Source organism: Dreissena polymorpha, chromosome 6 (genome assembly GCF_020536995.1).
Source record: "Dreissena polymorpha isolate Duluth1 chromosome 6, UMN_Dpol_1.0, whole genome shotgun sequence".
Taxonomy (NCBI): Eukaryota; Metazoa; Mollusca; class Bivalvia; order Myida; family Dreissenidae; genus Dreissena; species Dreissena polymorpha.
The window spans coordinates 12,999,335-13,019,226 of record NC_068360.1 but is presented as its reverse complement, the minus strand read 5'-3'; the positions used below and the strand labels follow the sequence as shown (position 1 = coordinate 13,019,226).

At 36.7% G+C, this 19,892-nt stretch overlaps 2 protein-coding genes across 2 annotated transcripts in view; one reads left to right on the top strand and one right to left on the bottom strand.

Moving 5' to 3' along the window:
• Positions 1–340: 340 nt before the first annotated feature.
• LOC127834590 (guanidinobutyrase-like) lies at positions 341–19,865 on the bottom strand. Its single transcript, XM_052360595.1, has 7 exons — positions 19,649–19,865; positions 11,753–11,878; positions 10,514–10,698; positions 7,445–7,645; positions 4,218–4,362; positions 3,285–3,379; positions 341–2,006 (listed from the first exon to the last, which is right to left on the bottom strand). The coding sequence occupies exons 1-7, from the start codon at positions 19,824–19,826 to the stop codon at positions 1,902–1,904; spliced, it is 1,035 nt and encodes a 344-aa protein (XP_052216555.1). The 5' UTR covers positions 19,827–19,865; the 3' UTR covers positions 341–1,901.
• The window catches only part of LOC127834583 (leucine-rich repeat-containing protein 63-like), a 28,703-nt gene continuing 28,582 nt past the window's right edge, over positions 19,772–19,892 (top strand). The window contains exon 1 of the mRNA XM_052360579.1: positions 19,772–19,885. The gene's annotated coding sequence lies outside the window, so the exon portion shown is untranslated. The remainder of the gene's footprint in view (positions 19,886–19,892) is intronic.

Here is a 19,892-nt window from a genome sequence, read left to right as displayed (position 1 = left end):
TCTTTTACATAGGTCGCCATTGTGAATTTTTTTTCTACAATTATGATACCTTGGACGATGCTGTTCGCATCGTCAAAAAGCAGCATTTACTTTTAACCCCAATATCTAAATCATATATTATGTTGACAGCCTGTCACCCTTCTTTGATTCCATCTGTTTTATTCAACAAAGGTGATTGGTTTGCATCACGGTGTATAGTGTTTTTACGACCACACACTTTGTGCAAAATTGCCCCACCAGTGCTTATTTCTAAAAGTTCGAGTTCAGTTTAATTGAACTATTGAGATGTCAAGTTCCTTTGGACTTTGATTTAACAATGTTCAGGAGTAATGTATAACTATTCGTCATTTTACGGTTTATTATACAAAATATATACTTTAACAATATTGCAGTTCTGTCTACATAAGAACACATGTTGAAATGTTACAACACCGGATAATTGGAAAATAAAAACCTTGGCAAGATTTAACCCTGACACAAAACTCACAATAGTGACTAAGAACAAAGAATCCCCCCCCCCACACACACACACACACGACGCCGCTGCACATGTTATAATATTAATGATATTATAGAATGTGTAAATTAAAAAAGCAATAACTTGTGTAATCATAAGGTATAAAGACAAAAAAATGCTAATTACCAAGTTCTTATTATAAGGAACTATGCCTCAAGTTTATGCCCCAAATACGTGGGGTATAATAACATTTAAAAATATATATCAATACAAGTTCACTTGGAGACTTTTCTAACACAACACTTTTCAAATTTGAGTATCTAAGATACGAGTTAAAATTTTGAATAAAAATTTAACATAAATTATGATCATTTGACTTCATTTTGAGCAGTCATGATAAAATCATTCATCCGTGACGATCAGGCGCTTTAGCACATGGGGTATGTATGGTCGCATCCGTGTGCACGTGGACATGGTGAAACGCGATATTGTTCTACATTTATATCAATTAATCATTTTAGGTGGTTTCTTACACCAGAAAAACATACTAATAAAATTTTTTAAATGCATGACTCAGAATATTCAGAAGCACAACCGTACATTTTGGCATATTGCAGGCTACTCACCCCACATGCTAAAGCGTCCGATCGTAACCGTTAAATGATTTTATGGTAAGCTTGCACCAAATGTTGTCAAATGATCACATGTACAATTTTAAATAAAAAATCTGTACTCATAAGTGAGATATTCAAATTTGAAGAGTTGCGTTAGAAAAGTCTCCAATACCTTTGCAGGTAGCCTGTAAAATGCCAAAATGCGTGGTCACGCTCCTATATATTCCTATTAGCCATACATTTTTTAGAATTCATTTTATGTTTTCCTGGTGTAAAAAACACCTAAAATGTTGAAATTTAAACTTTTTTTAGAAAAATATCTCATTTCACTATTTTCACGTGCAAAAAGATGAAAACATACATACCCCACGTACTTGAACGTCCAATAATCTGAACTCATAACTGAAATATAAAAGGGTGAAAAGTATTGCGTTAGGAAAGTATTGAAGTGTATAAACCAAATTATAAAGCATAATGGTTATCACAGACCTATGATATAGCACCAAACATAGGATATATTGATTGATTAACGCTTCCTGAGCATATATCTGATAGAGCAATAATATCTGACCGGACTTGTACATGATAACAACCAATAAGATTACAACAACCAATGATGACTGAACAAACGTTACAAGAGGACAGGAACACATAAATTTATCAGTTGTGTCTGGTTACATACCGGTATATTTAAACTATTGTCATATTTAGTTTCTGGTTATACTAACACCAAGTACTCTGTATAAATGCATCAAACTGACTAGAATGCTTTTGTGATTTACTAGTGGAGCTGTTTGTGCAGTTCCCAAGTGGCTGTCCTGTTTTGTATATTATCGCAAGCCATATTTACACTTGGGCAAGACACAGAGCATTTCAAACAACAAGTTGGCACCAGTCAGGGCTGTAGTACCCTGCACATCATATGGAGGAGACACCTGCAATCAAACAGCTATATTAGCAGCAGTATAACAGTCTTTAAGGGTAAATAACATGTTAGTTAACAAGAATTTCCAAGCAAAACTGTACAGTCATTAATACAGCAAACATGCATAAATGAATTACATGTTTGTTGCAAACATGAACATGGCCAAATGCTCAGTAAGTAGAGCGCTGGAGTTTTGCATAATCATATCAAATCTGAGTTTTGTCAGTTTGATTTCCAGCCATATATCTTTAATTGTACAGGGATTGGTATTGAAATTCTTCCTTCAGCAATTATTTCTCTAACTCTAATTAAACAAACGGCAGTTGTCAGCTACAAACATAAGTAAGTTCTCTCTAGAGTGGTTAACCAGTATTTTGTTCAAAATAACGTTCAGACAATGGTTTTCCGACTCTTTGACATTTGAGAGAGGAAATACCCCATTACCAACCTTAACAAGATCTACCCCCCCTCACAATATTAAACCCTCTACTGCACTGTACCTACAACAAGAATATCTTCCCTCACAATGATGTTCAATCCTCCACAAACCTGTACCTACAAAAACAATATCTCCCCCCACAATGTTCAACACTCTACAGCCCTGTACCTACCTCAAAAAGATCTCACCCAACAATTTTCCACCCTCTGAAACCTTGTACCAACATCACCAAGATCTTCCCCTACAATGTTTAACCCTCTACAGCCCTGTACCTACATCAACAGGATCTCCCCACAATAATGTTCAACCCTCTACACCCCTGTACCTACCTCAGCAAGCTCTCCCCTCACAATGTTCAACCCTCTACAGCCCTGTACATACCTCAACAAGATCTCCTCCCACAATGTTCAACCCCCTACAGCCCTGTACCTACCTCAATAAGATCTCCTCCCACAATGTTCAACCCTCTACAGCCCTGTACCTACCTCAACAAGATCTCCTCCCACAATGTTTAACCCCCTACAGCCCTGTACATACCTCAACAAGATCACCTCCCACAATGTTCAACCCTCTACAGCCCTGTACCTACCTCAACAAGATCTCCTTCCACAATTTTCAACCCTCTACAGCCCTGTACCTACCTCAACAAGATCTTCTCCCACAATGTTCAACCCTCTACAACCCTGTACATACCTCAACAAGATCTCCTCCCACAATGTTCAACCCTCTACAGCCCTGTACATACTTCAACAAGATCTCCTCTAACAATGTTCAACCCTCTATAGCCCTGTACCTACCTCAACAAGATCTCCTCCCACAATGTTCAACCCTTTACAGCCCTGTACATACCTCAACAAGATCTCCTCCAACAATGTTCAACCCTCTACAGCCTCGCACTATCTCCAGGCCCTGAATGGAGGTCAGACCCCCGATCTCTGGAGTTCCTACCATGGAAATATACAAATTTCGATACCAATCATGACTGTTGATATATAAACAAAATGTACAAGTACAAGATTTTTCAGTATTTTTCTTCATACTAGGAATCAAAACTAGAGCTTTGTCACAGACGTGACGAATAACCCCACATGCCGCATTGACACAGAATATTTAGCATGTTGTCTTCACAAAAAAACGTGGGACACTATGCTCAATGTGGCCCATGTTTGAACTTGGCCTTAAGATCATCTAGATAAAACTTCTGACCAAGTTTGGTGAAGATCGGATAAAAACTACTTGAATTAGAGAGCGGACACCATGCTGAATGTTCAAAAACGCACTAAGTGACTCCGTGACCTAGTTTTTGGCCCGGCATGGCCCATGTTCAAACTTGGCCTAGAGATCATCTGGATAAAACTTCTGACCAAGTATGGTGAAGATTGGATGAAAACTACTTGAATTAGAGAGCGGACAACATGCTGAATGTTTAAAACGCACTAAGTGACCCCCTGACCTAGTTTTTGACCCAGCAAGGTCCATGTTCAAACTTGGCCTAGACATCATCTAGATACAACTTCTGACCAAGTTTGGTGAAGATCCGATGAAAACAACTTGAATTAGAGAGCGGACACGGACTGACCGACCGACAGACCAACCGACAGACAAGTTCACTCCTATAAACCCCCCTAAACTTCGTTTGTGGGGGTATAATCAGGACAAAATCATACTTCACACAATTATATACAAGAAAGGGGTTATAATGCATGATATTGTGACACTATTTACCACTAAATACAAATGTTAGTATCGTTGGAAACACAACCAGCAGTACTGTGTACATACCAGTTCCTGGTGCAAAGCTTGGATCAAGCCCATCAATATCAAAGGAAATGTAAATGGGATGGCTCCCCATCATATTCCGCACCTCAGCCATAAGTGGCACAAGGGATTTGTGCCAGCAGTCATGGACAGGCACCATGCGGAAACCCTGAAACAGGCAGACAGAATATGCAATGGAATGTGCTCAGACTCTAATTCTATTGTTGTGACAAGTCTATTTTGCATTAAGTATGTAGACATTTATGATGTATATACATGTACAGTTATGCATGCCTTTTACCATAATTATATTCTAACAAGAGCACCACATAGCGGGTGCCAACACTTGGCTGCGGGTGCAGTTTTGAATAAATGAAAGCTTGTCAGAATAATTTTTTTTAATATTAGAGGCCATAGTGACCTTGACCTTTGACCTAGTGACCCAAAAATGGGTATGGCGTGTAGAACTCATCAAGGTGCAGCTACATATGAAGTTTAAAAGTTGTGGGTGGAAGCACTTTGATTTTAGAGCAAATGTTAAGGTTTTAGCATGACGTGTACGGCGGACGACACAACAAGCTGGCTATGACAATACCTCGGGTTTTCTCCGAAAACAGCCAAGCTAAAAACTGTGTTACACATCAAATATTAAATCCCTAACCCTTTCTATTTAAGACTTTTGAAGTTTTATTTTTAGAATCTATGTTTGGCTCTAGTGATCTACATATGCAGCCAACAGAAAAGAATTGAACACTTTTGAAGGAGGGTAACCCAAGAATTATTATTGCAATGTTCCATTTATATCTTCCCAGCAGTTAAGTAGGCAATATCGTTTGAATCAAAAGTTTATGGACTACAGCACAACTTACAACGCAGGGGGCTAAAGGCAGTCTTGAATTGTCATGTGTCTCTTTAGCAGACAATGTTTGACATTCACTTATAACTAGATCGCCTGAAAGGCCCAAAGTGGCTCACCACAAAGGAACTGACCGTTTCTGTGCAGCCCAAGGTATCATAAGAACAAATGTTCTGACCAAGTTTAATGAAGATTGAACTATAAATGTGACTTTTAGAGTGTCAACAAGGTTTTACAATAGCCACGTAGAAAAATGCCCCGCCCCCAGCCAGCCATGGTTTCACTCAACCAAAGCCATTTTCGAACTCGCCCAAGGTATCATTGGGACAAATTTTCATGAAGATCGGACAATAAATGTGGCCTCTTCAGTGTTAGCAAGGCAAATGTTCACAATGCATGATGGACAACAGACAACAGGTGAGCACAAAAGTTCACAAAAAAATGTGAAAAACTGATACCCTTTAAAATGTGGGAGGCGAACGAGATTTTTATTAAATTATCGAAGCTCAACAACTTGTTTCATAGATGCCATCATTCCAATATGTGTTCCTGATATTGCTAGATTGATGCCATCATTCCAATATGTGTTACTGATATTGCTAGATAACTTTTTTTGATAAATAGTTTGTGCTTCTAACAAGGTAAAACTTGAAGTATTAATTTCTTGTATATAAAAGAATATAATGGAGACAACAAGAAACATGGCATGAAGCAAAGTCTTAGAGCATAATTTAGAAGTACACCTTTTAATTGGGCAGTTTACATGACTTGGAAAAAATAGTATGTGCATAAAGATTGTCACCATGTTTGAAGATGATGTAATTAAAACTAGTTGAGTAAACTAAATCAAGATATCATAAGAAGGTGTGTACTCCGCAATATTCATTAAGATTTAACTAAAAATGTGACAAACAGAATTCACAATGTATAAATACATACATATAAAAATGCCACCCTCCCTGAGAGCCTTGTTTTTAAACAAACAGGAACTGTTTTTAGACTCACCTTGAATGATATTTGCAATTAAAAAATCAATAAACCACACAAACAAATAACGTCCTCATCAATAAACTGTGCTCCTCAAAAATGATATCTTCCGGAACCAATTTCTAACTTAGTCGAGGTATCATAAGAACAAATGTTCTGATCAAGGTTCATGAAGATTCTACCGTAAATGTTACTTCTAGAGTGTTTAAAAGGTTTTACTTTAGTCATATTAGGAAAAATGCCCTGCCCCTGACAGCCATGTTTTTCAAACAACCAGAACCATTTTCAAACTGGTCTAATATATCACTGGGAAAAATCTTCTGACCAAGTTTCACAAAGATCTGACAATAAATGTGGCCTCTAGAGTGTTAACAAGGTTTTACTATAGCCATATAAGGAAAAATGCCTTTCTACTGGAGAACAAATGTTCTGACCAAGTTTAATGAAGATTGGACAATAAATGTGTTCATAAGTTTTTGTATATAGCCATATAAGGAAAAATTCCCGCCCCCTGAAGACCATGTTTTTAAACCAAGCAGAATCATATTAAAACTCGTCCAATATTTTATTGGAAAAAATCTTCTGACCAAGTTTAATGAAGAATGGACAATAAATGAGGCCTTTACAGCGTTAACAAGGTTTTACTGTAGCAATATATTGCCACATAAGGTAAAAGGTCCTGCACCCTGACGGACATATTTTTCTACCAACTGGAACCATTTTCGAACTCATCCAAGATACTAATGGGACAAAACTTCAAATCAAGCTTCATGATGGTCCGACAATTAATGTGGTCTTTTGAGTGTTAACAAGATTTTACTATAGCCATATAAGGAGAAAAGCCCAGCCCCCTGGCAACCATGTATTTCAATCAACCTGACCCATTTTCAAACTCGTCCAAGATATTATTGTGACAAATCATCTCACAACGTTTCATGAACATGGATAATAAATGTGGCCTTTAGAGCACTAGTGTTAACAAGGTTTAATGATAGCCATATAAGATAAAATACCCCGCCCCCTGGCGGCCATGGTTTACAACCAAGCCGAACCATTTTCAAATTCCTCAAAGATATAATTAGGACAAATCTTCTTACCAATTTCATGAAGATCGGACTATAAATGTGGCCTCTAGAGTGTTTACAAGGCTATTGTTGACAGCGCACAACGCACTACGGACAAAAGCTCACCATGAGCACTTTGTGCACAGATGAGTTAAAAAAGTCCGGCCCCTAGACACGGAGACTTTTCAAAAATCTTAATAGTATTTTGGGAAAGATCCACCTTAGGAACATTGATGACAGTTTGGTTAATTTCTATCACATGCTTTCAGAGGAAAATAAATATGAAGCAAATTACTGATATCTGACTATAGTGTAAATCTTACTATTTAGCCTCCTGTACTGACCTGAGACTTGCCCCACTCATAGTCATCCAGGCCGTAGCCAGAGCCCCGCAGCCCTATCTGTATGACCTTGTTGCCCACCAGACACCCCTCCTCCATAGCCCGCCTGAATGGAGTCCCATGGGCTATCTTCTCTCCCAACATGAGGTCATTGGTGTCAGAGTGAGCATCTATGTGCACTAGACCTACCGGACCATATCTCTCCTTCAAATGAGCAGGTTTAATAGGGTTAAATAATTATGATTGAAGATTCATTTTTTAGTCTAATTTTTTTATGCTTCATTTCTCCTTAAACACCTCAATAAAAATCAAATAAATTTTGCAATAGTTTTTAACATTATCATTTCACACAAATAACTGAAATTTCAATGGAATCCCATGTGTAGTCTGACATATGACAGCTTATGCAAATTATGGCCTACAGACAAATATTTAAGTATAAACAAAAGTGCATTATCTTAAAAACAAGAGCTGTGTATGTGAAACACAATGCCCCTACTGCGCTGCTTTGAAGCCATATATTTGACCTTTGACCTTGAAGGATGACCTTGACCTTTCACCACTAAAAATGTGCAGCTCCATGAGATACACATGCATGCCAAATATCAAGTTGCCATCTTCAATATTGCAAGTTATGACCAAGGTTAAAGTTTGTGACACATACAATGACAGACAGACAGACAATGACAGACAAGCCAAACACAATATACCCCCGATCATTCGATCCAGGGGCATAAAAATGGGTCAGTAGCTCTTGTGTACTGCTTAACCCTTTGTATGCTGGGAAATTTGTCGTCTGCTCAAATGTCGTCTGCTGAATTTCTAAAATGATCATTTTTTTTCGATTTTTTCAAAGAATACTATCAGAATAGCAAATCTGGATCCAAACTGTTTGCAAAGGCCTTCAAAATTCGATTCCAGCACTGAAAGAGTTAAGAGATCTACAGTCAAAACTGACCTTGCAGTCAACTGAGAACAACGGTCAACTGCAGACAACTGTCAGTTTGGATTCTCCCAAACGAAAATCACTCTATATTACACTTGAGAATAACAGTCAACTGTCCATAACGGCCAGTATATATACCGCAATTACAAAATGTACTATAAGTTTTCTGACACTTAAAAATAATTAAGATCAAAATTTAGATACAAAAAATATTTAAAAAGTACGAGTGTCCGAAAATTTAGAGACATATATAGTTTGTTTATTTGTCAATTATTATCTTGAAATAAAACAAATTAATAAATGTGCAATAAGTGTATTGTGTTGCACTCTCCTTTCTCTGCTTTAAATAAAATACACCTTCACTTATTTGTAATTTCTTACCTGAAATGGTAAATAAAAACCTGAATACGATATCATTTCAAATTATGTTGGGTGAAACCATTGTTCACTGCCGGTATAAATGGTAATCTACCCAATAATGCATTGTAAAGGTCCATCGCCCTCAGGGCATTCTATGCCAGGTTTAATGATCCTGATCCGGTTGTAAAACTCCATGATCGAAGGGTCCCAGATACGCGAACAGGCCAGAAATCTAGTTAACTAGCGCTGTAAAATATACTGTCCGAAAAAATTGAAGTCATTAATAATGGATGTCATGAAAAATAATTATTTTGTCTAAAAAAGGGGTCGTCCGAAAAACTTTGGGGGACTGTAAGAGTTGCTGAAAACTTATAGAAATTACAGTATTTCACTCCAAAAGTCATTTTTGAAATGACAACAATTATCACAAGTAAGTCATTTCCAGTTGCGAAAAGTAAGAATACAAAGAAACAGGTGCACATAACAATAGCAATGTGTATAAGTGGCAATTATCAGCTGCAGTCATAACGACAAAGCATGAGCGGGGGAAGAAGTCAATAGACAAAGTGTTGTTATAAGAAGCAATAAAAGGATTAGTGATCGCCTATTAAGGAAAAACAAACAATGAATTGCAACTTTTATAGCCAACACAATTTTTGCAAGATTTTGGCAGAAAATCCGCTTTTGTACTTGTTCCAATGTGAGGTCAATGACACGTCACGACTGTTTTTTTTAAATACCTTCCAATAAATGTAGTATGAACTGTCAGATTTACTGCATGAACCAGATCCACGAGTAAACAACAATTGTATCGTTGATACAGTCATATATTTAGTTTAAAAATAATTTAAAATCTATTTATAAGATATTATTCTGTAATAGAAATTATTTATGTGAATACTATTAATTATTGGCTAATGAGCCTTTGTTTTACGCTGTGTTCGAACTACTTGGTGAGGTATCGAAGTAGCCATTCTACCAACTGACCAACCATCTAAAAAGTGGAGAATAGCGGCTACTTGTCAACAAAGGTCACTTTGGTCACTTTTGACTGGCCTCTTGTTCTCAGTTTTGACTGTATATTCTTCATAAGTTTCATATATAGAGCTTTCATAGTCATACAGTTATGACCACGACAATAATGAAGCATTAAAATCAACAATGGGAAATAACTCAAAATATAAGAAATGCAGAGTAACAGTTCTTAACCAGTACCCAATAAAGAGATCTGTCCACCTTAAAATTTGAGTGCTTAAAGTAGTCTTAAACTTATACTCTTAACTTATACTCTTAACAAAACAAAGTCACACACCTGAGATACAAAGGAACTGACCTGTTCTGTGAAGCCCAAAATATGATTACCAAGTTGCCTGAAGAATGAACTATAAATGTGACTTTTAGAGTGTAAACAAGGTTTTACTATAGCCATATCAGGAAAAATGCCCTGGCCGTGCTATTGAACAGACCGGAACCATTTTTTAAACTTATCCAACATATCATTACATAAAATGTTCTGGCAAAGTTTTTCAACCAACTGGAACCATTTTAGAACTTATCTAAGATATCATTGAAAAAATTAAGATCTGACAATAAAAATGGCCTCTAAAGAGTTAACAAGGCAAATGTTTACACTGCATGACACACAACGGACAAAAGGCGATCACAAAAGCTCACTATGAGCACATTGTGCTCAGGTGAGCTAAAGGGGGATGGAACCATCACAAAAAACAGAAGTTACCCCATGAGTAACATGGTTATAGTTGCACCTTGATTGCCTGCAGGATTGGGTACGTCATGGTATGGTCACCTCCCATTGCTAGGGGCACACAACCATTCCTAATGAGCCCAAGGAAGTGTCTGCGAATGTCCTCGCAGGCCTTGGGCAGGTGGTACAGATTCAGGTTCACATCCCCCACATCTGCCACTTGCATCGAGTCAAAAGGACACGCACCTTCAATGGCAATACTGAATTTATTTTCTAACATATTGTTTTATATACATGTAACATCATTGATATAAAATAAAAAATATTAGTCTCAACAATAAAATTTAAATCATTTAGCAATGAGTATACACCCACATTATTTCTACTACTTTATTTAATGCCCTTAAACCTCTGCACCTCAAATACAATAATTCAAATACATGTATGTTATTCATTCAAGGACATGCTCTTATATGGAAATCATGATTTAAGTGTTCAATCCTATTGAGCAGGGCAAAATATATCATTTCACGTCAAAAGTATTTACAACAATTTTTGATTTGTAACAAGTTTTTTTTCCCTCAAAACTATTTGTCAGTTAGTTTTTTACAACTTGATAAAAACTTACCTATTTTCTCCTCCGCATCATTGAGTTTGGTACTAAAATTAAGCTTAACTATTGTGTCCTTTTAAAAATTGCATAGCCCATACTGTTTTAACATTACCTTTCATACCAAAGTTGCACTAGAAGCTCATTTCTTAACCCTCTCCATCACTGACAAGCGAGTGGAAATGATTTTTCCACAATATTATATGTTACTCAGAAACAGAATCGCTGCATTGTTTTTCACTGCTTATTTAAGAATCTACCACCACTTCTACCACCATAATCTTCACAATATCTTTTCCAGACAAATGAGGTTAATATATTGGGCGCGCACGCGGACTATGGAAGTTTATAGCCTGTCAGCGTTTAGCAGCCGACATTTTTCAGCATTTTTACGCCTTAAGCAAACTTTTAAGCAGAGACCCGCCATAACCCGTGTCTATATTTAAGTACTTCAAATATTACGGAAGAACTAAAGGTCACAGTAAACTAATTCAAATCAAATGCAATACGGAGCAAAACGGTATAACTTATGCGACTAACAATCAATTGCAATACGGTTTTCCATTTTCATAATCGTTTTATGTACGATTGAATTTTTATAGATAGAGACAAATATTTTTAAGTTGACTTTTTTTAAACCAAATTTAAACTTGCCATGTTTCAAATGAATATTATACAAATTTGTATTACCTGTAGCAGTGTTAACTCTGCGCAGCAGTGATGATTCGCAGCGTATCTGCCTCGGACCATACCTAGTGCCAGATCGGTTCGATGTTCCAATATCTAACGGAACTCCCACAAAACAGGCATCCAAGCCTGCAAAGGGAACACATTCTTTATTTCGCAAATTTTCGACTGAAGGCTTTCATTCATGACCAATTTAAATGACGGTCCATTTTGGTGATGAAAATTTATCTTTTCCCATGGCAAATGTTAATATCTTGAACAAATGGTACAAACCAAGTGGAAAAACATCAACATTTTATTTCATTGTATGAAAACAAGTGCTCAGCTGTGAGACATCAGGGGTCTCGATCTGCAATTTCGGCCCCGTTCCCCGTCAAACGAATATATTTTTCCCCCATTCCGAAAGAAAATTCCCCCTCGGATCGAAAATTTTTTTTTAGTGTTGTGTAACCTTTCCACACACCTGCTTTAACTGGTACCCGTTTCTGATTCAATAACAACACGTGGTTTAAAATACAGCATAAACGAAAAAGCCCAAAGGCCAGTGATTAGCCGGGCACTAAAGCTTATATTTGGATACGTTTGGTCTTTTTTCGTCATGTCGCATAACAAACAAGAGGGCCAAGATGGCCCTAGTTCGCTCACCTGAGAGGAGTCGGTTCATTCAATCTTTGCCTAATGTCAAACTTGACCTAGATATTGACCAGACAAACATCCCGGTCAAGTTTTATCATTATTGAACTCTGGCGTAGGGAGTGTTTTTGTTTTTGTAAGATTTGAAATGGTGACTTATATTTTGAGTTGACCCCCCTTACCAAACATCAAACTTTGCTTACAAGGATTTTGTATAATATAATGAAAATTTGGACAATCTAAGGGCAATAATTATGGCATCAATCATGTGATTTTGCTCATCATCAAACTTGACTGAGATCTTTCAGCAACTACGATAAAGAATGCTTGAGAAATGTGAATGCTAGATTGTTTACAAACCAAATGTGGACGGACGGACAGCGGACAAAGACCAATCCTAAAACCTCACCTGAGCAATCAGGTGAGCTAAAAAGTGTGTTTCAACGATCTGAGACACAGATTTCGAAACCTAAACGCGGACCCTAAGTTCAAGGTCAAGGGGGTCAAAATTTGTGTGCATATGGAAAGGCCTTGTCCATATAAACATGCATACCAAATATGAAGGTTATATCTCAAAGGACAAAGAAGTTATGAGCATTTTTCGAAACCTAAACGCAGATTTTGAAACCTTAACGCGAACCCTAACTCCAAGGTAAAGGTCACAGGGGTAAAAAATTGTGTGCGTATGGAAAGGCCTTGTCCATATACACATGCATACCAAATATGAAGGTTATATCTCAAGGGACAGAGAAGTTATGAGCATTTTTCGAAACCTAAACGCAGATTTCGAAACCTAAACGCGGACCCTAACTTCAAGGTCAAGGTCACAGGGGTAAAAATTGAGTGCGTATGGAAAGGCCTTGTCCATATACACATGCATACCAAATATGAAGGTTATATCTCAAGGGACAGAGAAGTTATGAGCATTTTTCGAAACCTAAACACAGATTTCGAAACCTAAACGCATACCCTAAGTTCAACGTCAAGGTCACAAGGGTAAAAAAAATTGTGCGTATGGAAAGGCCTTGTCCATATACACATGCATACCAAATATGAAGGTTATATCTCAAGGGACATAGAAGCTATGAGCATTTTTCGAAACCTTAACACAGATTTTGAAACCTAAACGCGGACCCTAAGTTCAAGGTCAAGGTCACAGGGGTTAAAAATTGTGTGCGTATGCAAAGGCCTTGTCCATATACACATGCATACCAAATATGAAGGTTATATCTCAAGGGACATAGAAGTAATGAGCATTTTTCGAAACCTAAACGCAGATTTCGAAACCTAAATGCGGACCCTTAATTTCAAAGTCAAGGTCACAGGGGTAAAAAATTGTGTGCGTATGGAAAGGCCTTGTCCATTTACACATGCATACCAAATATGAAGGTTATATCTCAAGGGACATAGAAGTTATGAGCATTTTTCGAAACCTAAACGCAGATTTCGTAACCTAAACGCGGATCCTAAGTTCAAGGACAAGGTCACAGGGCTAAAAAATTGTGTGCGTATGGAAAGGCCTTGTCCATATACACATGCATACCAAATATGAAGGTAATATCTCAAGGGACATAGAAGTTGAGCATTTTTCGAAACCTAAACGCAGATTTCGAAACCTAAACGCTGACCCTAAGTTCAAGGACAAGGTCACAGGGCTAAAAAATTGTGTGCGGATGGAAAGGCCTTGTCCATATACACATGCATACCAAATATGAAGGTTATATCTCAAGGGACTTAGAAGTTATGAGCATTTTTCGAAACCTAAATGCAAAGTGTGACGGAAAGACGGACAGACAGACAGACGCACGGACGGACAGTCCGATCACTATATGCCCCCTTTTCTTCGAAAGGGGGCATAAAAACATCCAACCTCGAATAACAATTAACACATAAATGAAACACAACTACACTATATTATTATGAAAACATTAATAATCAAAGGGGAGTAACTACTGTAAACTTAAATGCAATATTTAAAAGAGCTGTCTCGCATGTTACATGGCCTTAAAGGGGCCTTTTCACAGTTTTTGGCATATTTTGAAGTTTGTCATTAAATGCTTTATATTGATAAATGTAAACATTGGATCTTAAAAGCTCCAGTAAAAAATCAAGAATAAAATTAAAACAAGGAAAAAACAGTAGCCGGTACCAGGGCTCGATCCAGTGACCCCCGGAGTCCTGGATTTAGTCTGACGTAAAAACGCATAAACCCTCTCGGCTATTCCGCCGAGTATACACTGATGAAGTATTTTATACCTTATACAAGCAATCTTCGTAGTTTCGTAAATGTAAACGACAACAACCGAATTCTCCAAATTATTCAATCGTTTCGCGTTGCAACGCTTTATAATTTTTAGGTCTTCAAATCGTCAAAAGATACATATAATGGCTATATTGGACTATGGTAAATGTTCAGTAATACTGTTTCCTCACAAATATCATAACTAAAACAAAAATTTGCGAATCTGAAACAACTTTTTTCAATTTTGTCAATTTACCAAACCGTGAAAAGATCCCTTTAATTCATGATTGTTTGCAAGCCTTTTTACTATATAAATATAAGGAAAACTGCCCTGTCCCTCTGGCAACCATGTTTTTCAACAGACCGGAACCATTTTCAAACTTAACTCACGTATCTAGGAACCAAAAGTTCTGACCAAATTTCATGAAAATGGGCCAAAAATGTGACTTCTAGAGTGTTGACATGTTTTCACTATATACAAATGTACATATAGAGAAAAATGCCCCGCCCACTGGCGGCCATGTTTTTTCACCGATCTTGACCATTTTCGAACTCGTCCGAGAAATCAATAAAACCAATGTTTTGACTAACTTTCATGATGATTGGGCAAAATTTGTGACTTCCAGAGTGTTTACAAGGTTTCTCTATAGCCAAATAAGGAAAACTGCCCCGCCCACTGGCGGCCACGTTTTTCAACGGACCAGAACCACTTTTAAACTCAACCAACATATCATTAAGACAAACATTTTGACAAAGTTACATGAAGATTGGGCATGAAATGTGACTTCTACAGTGTTTACAAGTTTTTTCTTCTTTTTTTTGACCTAGTGACCTAGTTTTTGACCCGGCACGACCCAGTTTCGAACTCGACCAAGATTTCATTGGGACGAAGCTTCTGACCAAATTTCATGAAGATCGGACAATAAGTGTGGCCTCTAGAGTGTTAACGAACAAATGTTAACGGAGGGACGGACGTATGACGGACAAAGACCGGTCACAAAAGCTCACCTGAGCGATCAGGTGAGCTAAAAATCATATTGAAAGAAAATTATGAAAACCATTTCTAATTCATGCAAGAAAATTGAAATTTTATTGAACCAGAAAACCCTTAAGTCAGATTCAAAGTACCGGTAATGAAATCGACGACGAGACAGAACCGAGCAAAACAAATGAAAATCAACAATGTGTCGATACCTCGACGTTGTTACCGCTTCCGAAATGTAATGAAAACGACAAGACCCTGTCTTGTACTGAAATTGACAGCCAAACAATTATCCATTCTTCGATGTCATTACTCCAAATCAGTCATGCTCTGGATCATTTTAAGGGCCTGCGACCCAGAATGGTGAAGTTGTACATTACAATTTAGAACATGCCAATGCCCCACATTTCATTTTTATGATGATTGTGACACAGTATACTATTCATTTTTCAATGGTGTGAACAGTATACATTGTATATATATATATATATATATATATATATATATATATATATATATATATATATATATATATATATATATATATATATATATATATATATATATATATAATATATATATATATCCATTTCATTGATAAACATTTAAACATTTTTTATTTATGTTATTCATAGCTAAAAAAAATTAAGTTTTAAACTGTATTGACAGTAAGAAGATAATACAAACCAATAAATGGTGTAAAAGGTATATATTTTGCATTAATATATTAATTGGTGGAAAATCCCCCCCTTTTAAACAAATGACCCTAATTTTCCCCCACCTGAGGGTACAGGTACTGTTCCCCAGACCAGGCAGAGACCCCTGAAATACAGTCAATTTTGATTTGTCACAAATTTGTGTTAAGTTATTTTTTGGTTTGAACATGACATATCTTTTTAATTGCTTAAATCTATTCAGCATAGAATGCCCTTTAAGAAAAGGTATGGTTATGGGGCCTCTATCAGGGCTCACGCTGGGCTCAAATTTTAGGGAGAAGTGACTTCTCTCTCGACACTGATTTAGGGAGAAGTGAGGAGACTCTAGGGAGAAGTGGAGAGACTCGTACACAAGGGTTTGCATGTAGGGCGTTACAACACACATATATGTGTATCACTATATTGAAGTATACCACTGTAGTACACATTATTATATTTCTTTTGTGTATCTTAATTATTCCAGCAGTTCTAAGTAATAATAGACACGACAGATAAATAACTAAAATTTTACTAGCTCTATATTCAATCCATTTTGATGTAAATATCATATTATACAGACTAAAGAATTTCAAAGATAATATGTTTATGAAGCAGTAGATAACATAAGCTTAATAAAACTATCGGACCAGATAAATATTTATGTTTGAAATATGACATTTAGCATGTGCTTTCTTAATAGATATTTGTTATTTTTTATAGTCTTTCCAATTGCAATTTCATGTGAATACAATTCGAAATGATAAACCACACAGTCTGCATCACCCCATCTGTATTCTTTATTCATTTTTTTCTTTAAAGAACTTTGAAATTAAATTATAATCGACGAAAAATAATGTATCCGAAAACGACAGTCCGAAAAATTGTACGCGTTACGTACATGAAACAAATTGTGCATATCGTTTGACAGCAAAAAAATGAAAATCGAAAACCTAGCAAATACGTAATTAATATACAATTTAATTGACATATTGTTTTACAATAGCATAGTTTGTGGGTAAAAAACGACTTAATTATCACCTTTTAATTTCAAACGATAATTGGCAGAAAGTTGTAACATCATCGACATAGATCTAATTATTTCATTATCATCCTTTTGTTAATTCAGATCGATAATCGGTAGAAATGTAAAGTGATTAACTTAGAAATAATTTTTTTATTGTTAGGCTCCTTTTTATTTGTTTATCTTTAAATACGATGTTTGCCATCGGCCGCTATAGTGTTGGCAGACGACAATATCAACTGTGTATTTCCAAGTATACAGTGTCTGCGCATGAATGACCCAATATTATGTGTGAGCAAACTCAATGTTGATTGGCCAGCTACCATGTAACTTGAATGCTGACTTAACCAATATCGATCGCAGATTCAATAAGTTTGGAGGTTGGGAGAATCGGGGCTGGGTTTACCTCAAATTACCTATCGCTCAATTGCGACAACTCCGGGCTGCGACAGTGTGTATTGGAAAATTGAGTCAGACCTTGACATCGAGAAAACCGGATGTAAACAAATTCCGATAAGAGGGAGACTGGAAGTCGCTTTTTATCTACAATTTCTTAAATTTTAGGCGACGTTTGGCGTAAGAAAACGACTTAGTCGCTCACGTCGCCCCCTAGCACGAGCCCTGTCTATGGGTAAAACGTTGAATTAATTTTCCCTGAAATATGTCGCTTTTACATTTAATTATGTAGGGGACATATAGAGAATACTAGGTAAGCGTTGAATACAGAGAAGTTTATGTTGCGAGGCTTAGAACGCCGGGAGCGCGAGCCTTGGCGAGCGCTTTCGTTGTGGGAGCCGAGCAACATAAACTTCTCTGTATTCAACGCTAACCTAGTATTCTATTTATCCCACGTGACATTTAAACTAAATAGATCTTATAACCTTAACAATAATTTTAATTTATTCTTAAAAGTGCTTTAAAAAATCTAATGAATGCAACCATGCATAGTGATATACTATGTATTTGTTCTGGTGCGCAAAATAGTCTTTAAAAAAATCACACAAAAACTGTACAACGAGAAAAAACATCACCATATGCCTCGAATCAATTTTACGCAGCATGCACATTTTAATACATTAAGACCGCAAAAGGCGGATTTTATTAATTTTATTTTCGAAAGAAAATGATCAAAATCAAATATGGCGGCGATTGCTCCTGAAAAAATGATGTCAATGCCAACTTACACACAGAGTCGTTCTAAACATAAATTATCAAAAAAACTCGCCTTATTTGTTCATGGACGCTGCAGATTTTGATGGCGTCTTGATCTAGCCTTCACATCCTTTAGTTTGTGATCCAGACACAAGATAATCCGTAAAAATTATATAAAGCTTTGAAACACTTGTTGCAAACCACAGGTGGTTAGCGTGTGGCTATGATATTATTTAGTGAAAACATCATTTTGAATGATAAATAATCATATTATAACGAAAAATTAACTTTTCTGAAAAAAAATTATTTCACTATCAAATATATATATAACAAGGTATGCAACTCAAAATCAGCCCAAACAGGGTGCATCGCTTTGAACAGCCATATCTTCATCAATTGTGCAGCGATTTCATCAATTGTGCAGCGATTTTCACGATCTCGGTCTTATTCAACGCAGAAATGAATTTCCTTTCTGGAAATGTATATGTCTTGCAATATTTTTACAAATGCTGGGTCAACTTTTAAGAAATAACACGATACACAACTCGCATGACCCAGTTGACAGTGATCATGCATTCTTTATGAATGAAATCTCCAGTTGTAAAGACACACCTCCGCATTGGACCAATGAAATCACTCGTATGTTTAAAATGTCAGTTAGTTGAAATGTTTGTAAACAAAGGTTTCAAACGGCGCTGGACAGTTAGTCTTGATGCAGAATTAAAGACAAGAACGGTAATAATGTTTTTTCATATCAAACTACATGAACTTTGTAGGGAAGTTGCCCTTTACTCCGTGAAGATTTCAGTCTTAAAGACAGCATGATCACTGTCAACTGGGTCATGCGAGTTGTGTATCGTGTTATTTCATGTTTTTATCGTGGTTTTTTTTAGTAAAGGTTGTAGATTGTATTTATAATTTTAAAGCCAAATTTTTCAAGACTCTAGAGATTTCTTTCGAAAAATCATTCAGCGGTTGAATAATTTAAAAAGTAGTCCGTGCACGCGACAGGTATATCCCACAGTGTTGGAGACAGGCTAGTATATTCTATAAGGTGTTATACCGTCAATGTCGCGGTGAAAATGGGATAAATATAGTATATTGTGACCTATTAAGCTAATTGAGTTTATTTATATGGCACCTATAATTAGACTGGTTCACAAGAAACACCTGCCTTCAGACGTATGTTGAATCGGCAATCGCATCATGGAGGCAATGCCACCTGCGCGTGGCATATCGTGACCAGACAACGGCTCGTTGAATTTCATTTTGGCTGTCGAACTAGAAACATATCTTGCACGAAAGACATGTTTAAAGCTGCAAATAGTCCGCCTTAACACCCCGGAAGACATATTTTAATTACGTTCCAGTCTGTTCGGGCAAACGATTTGTTTTCGTGCGAAAACAAACAGTGAGGA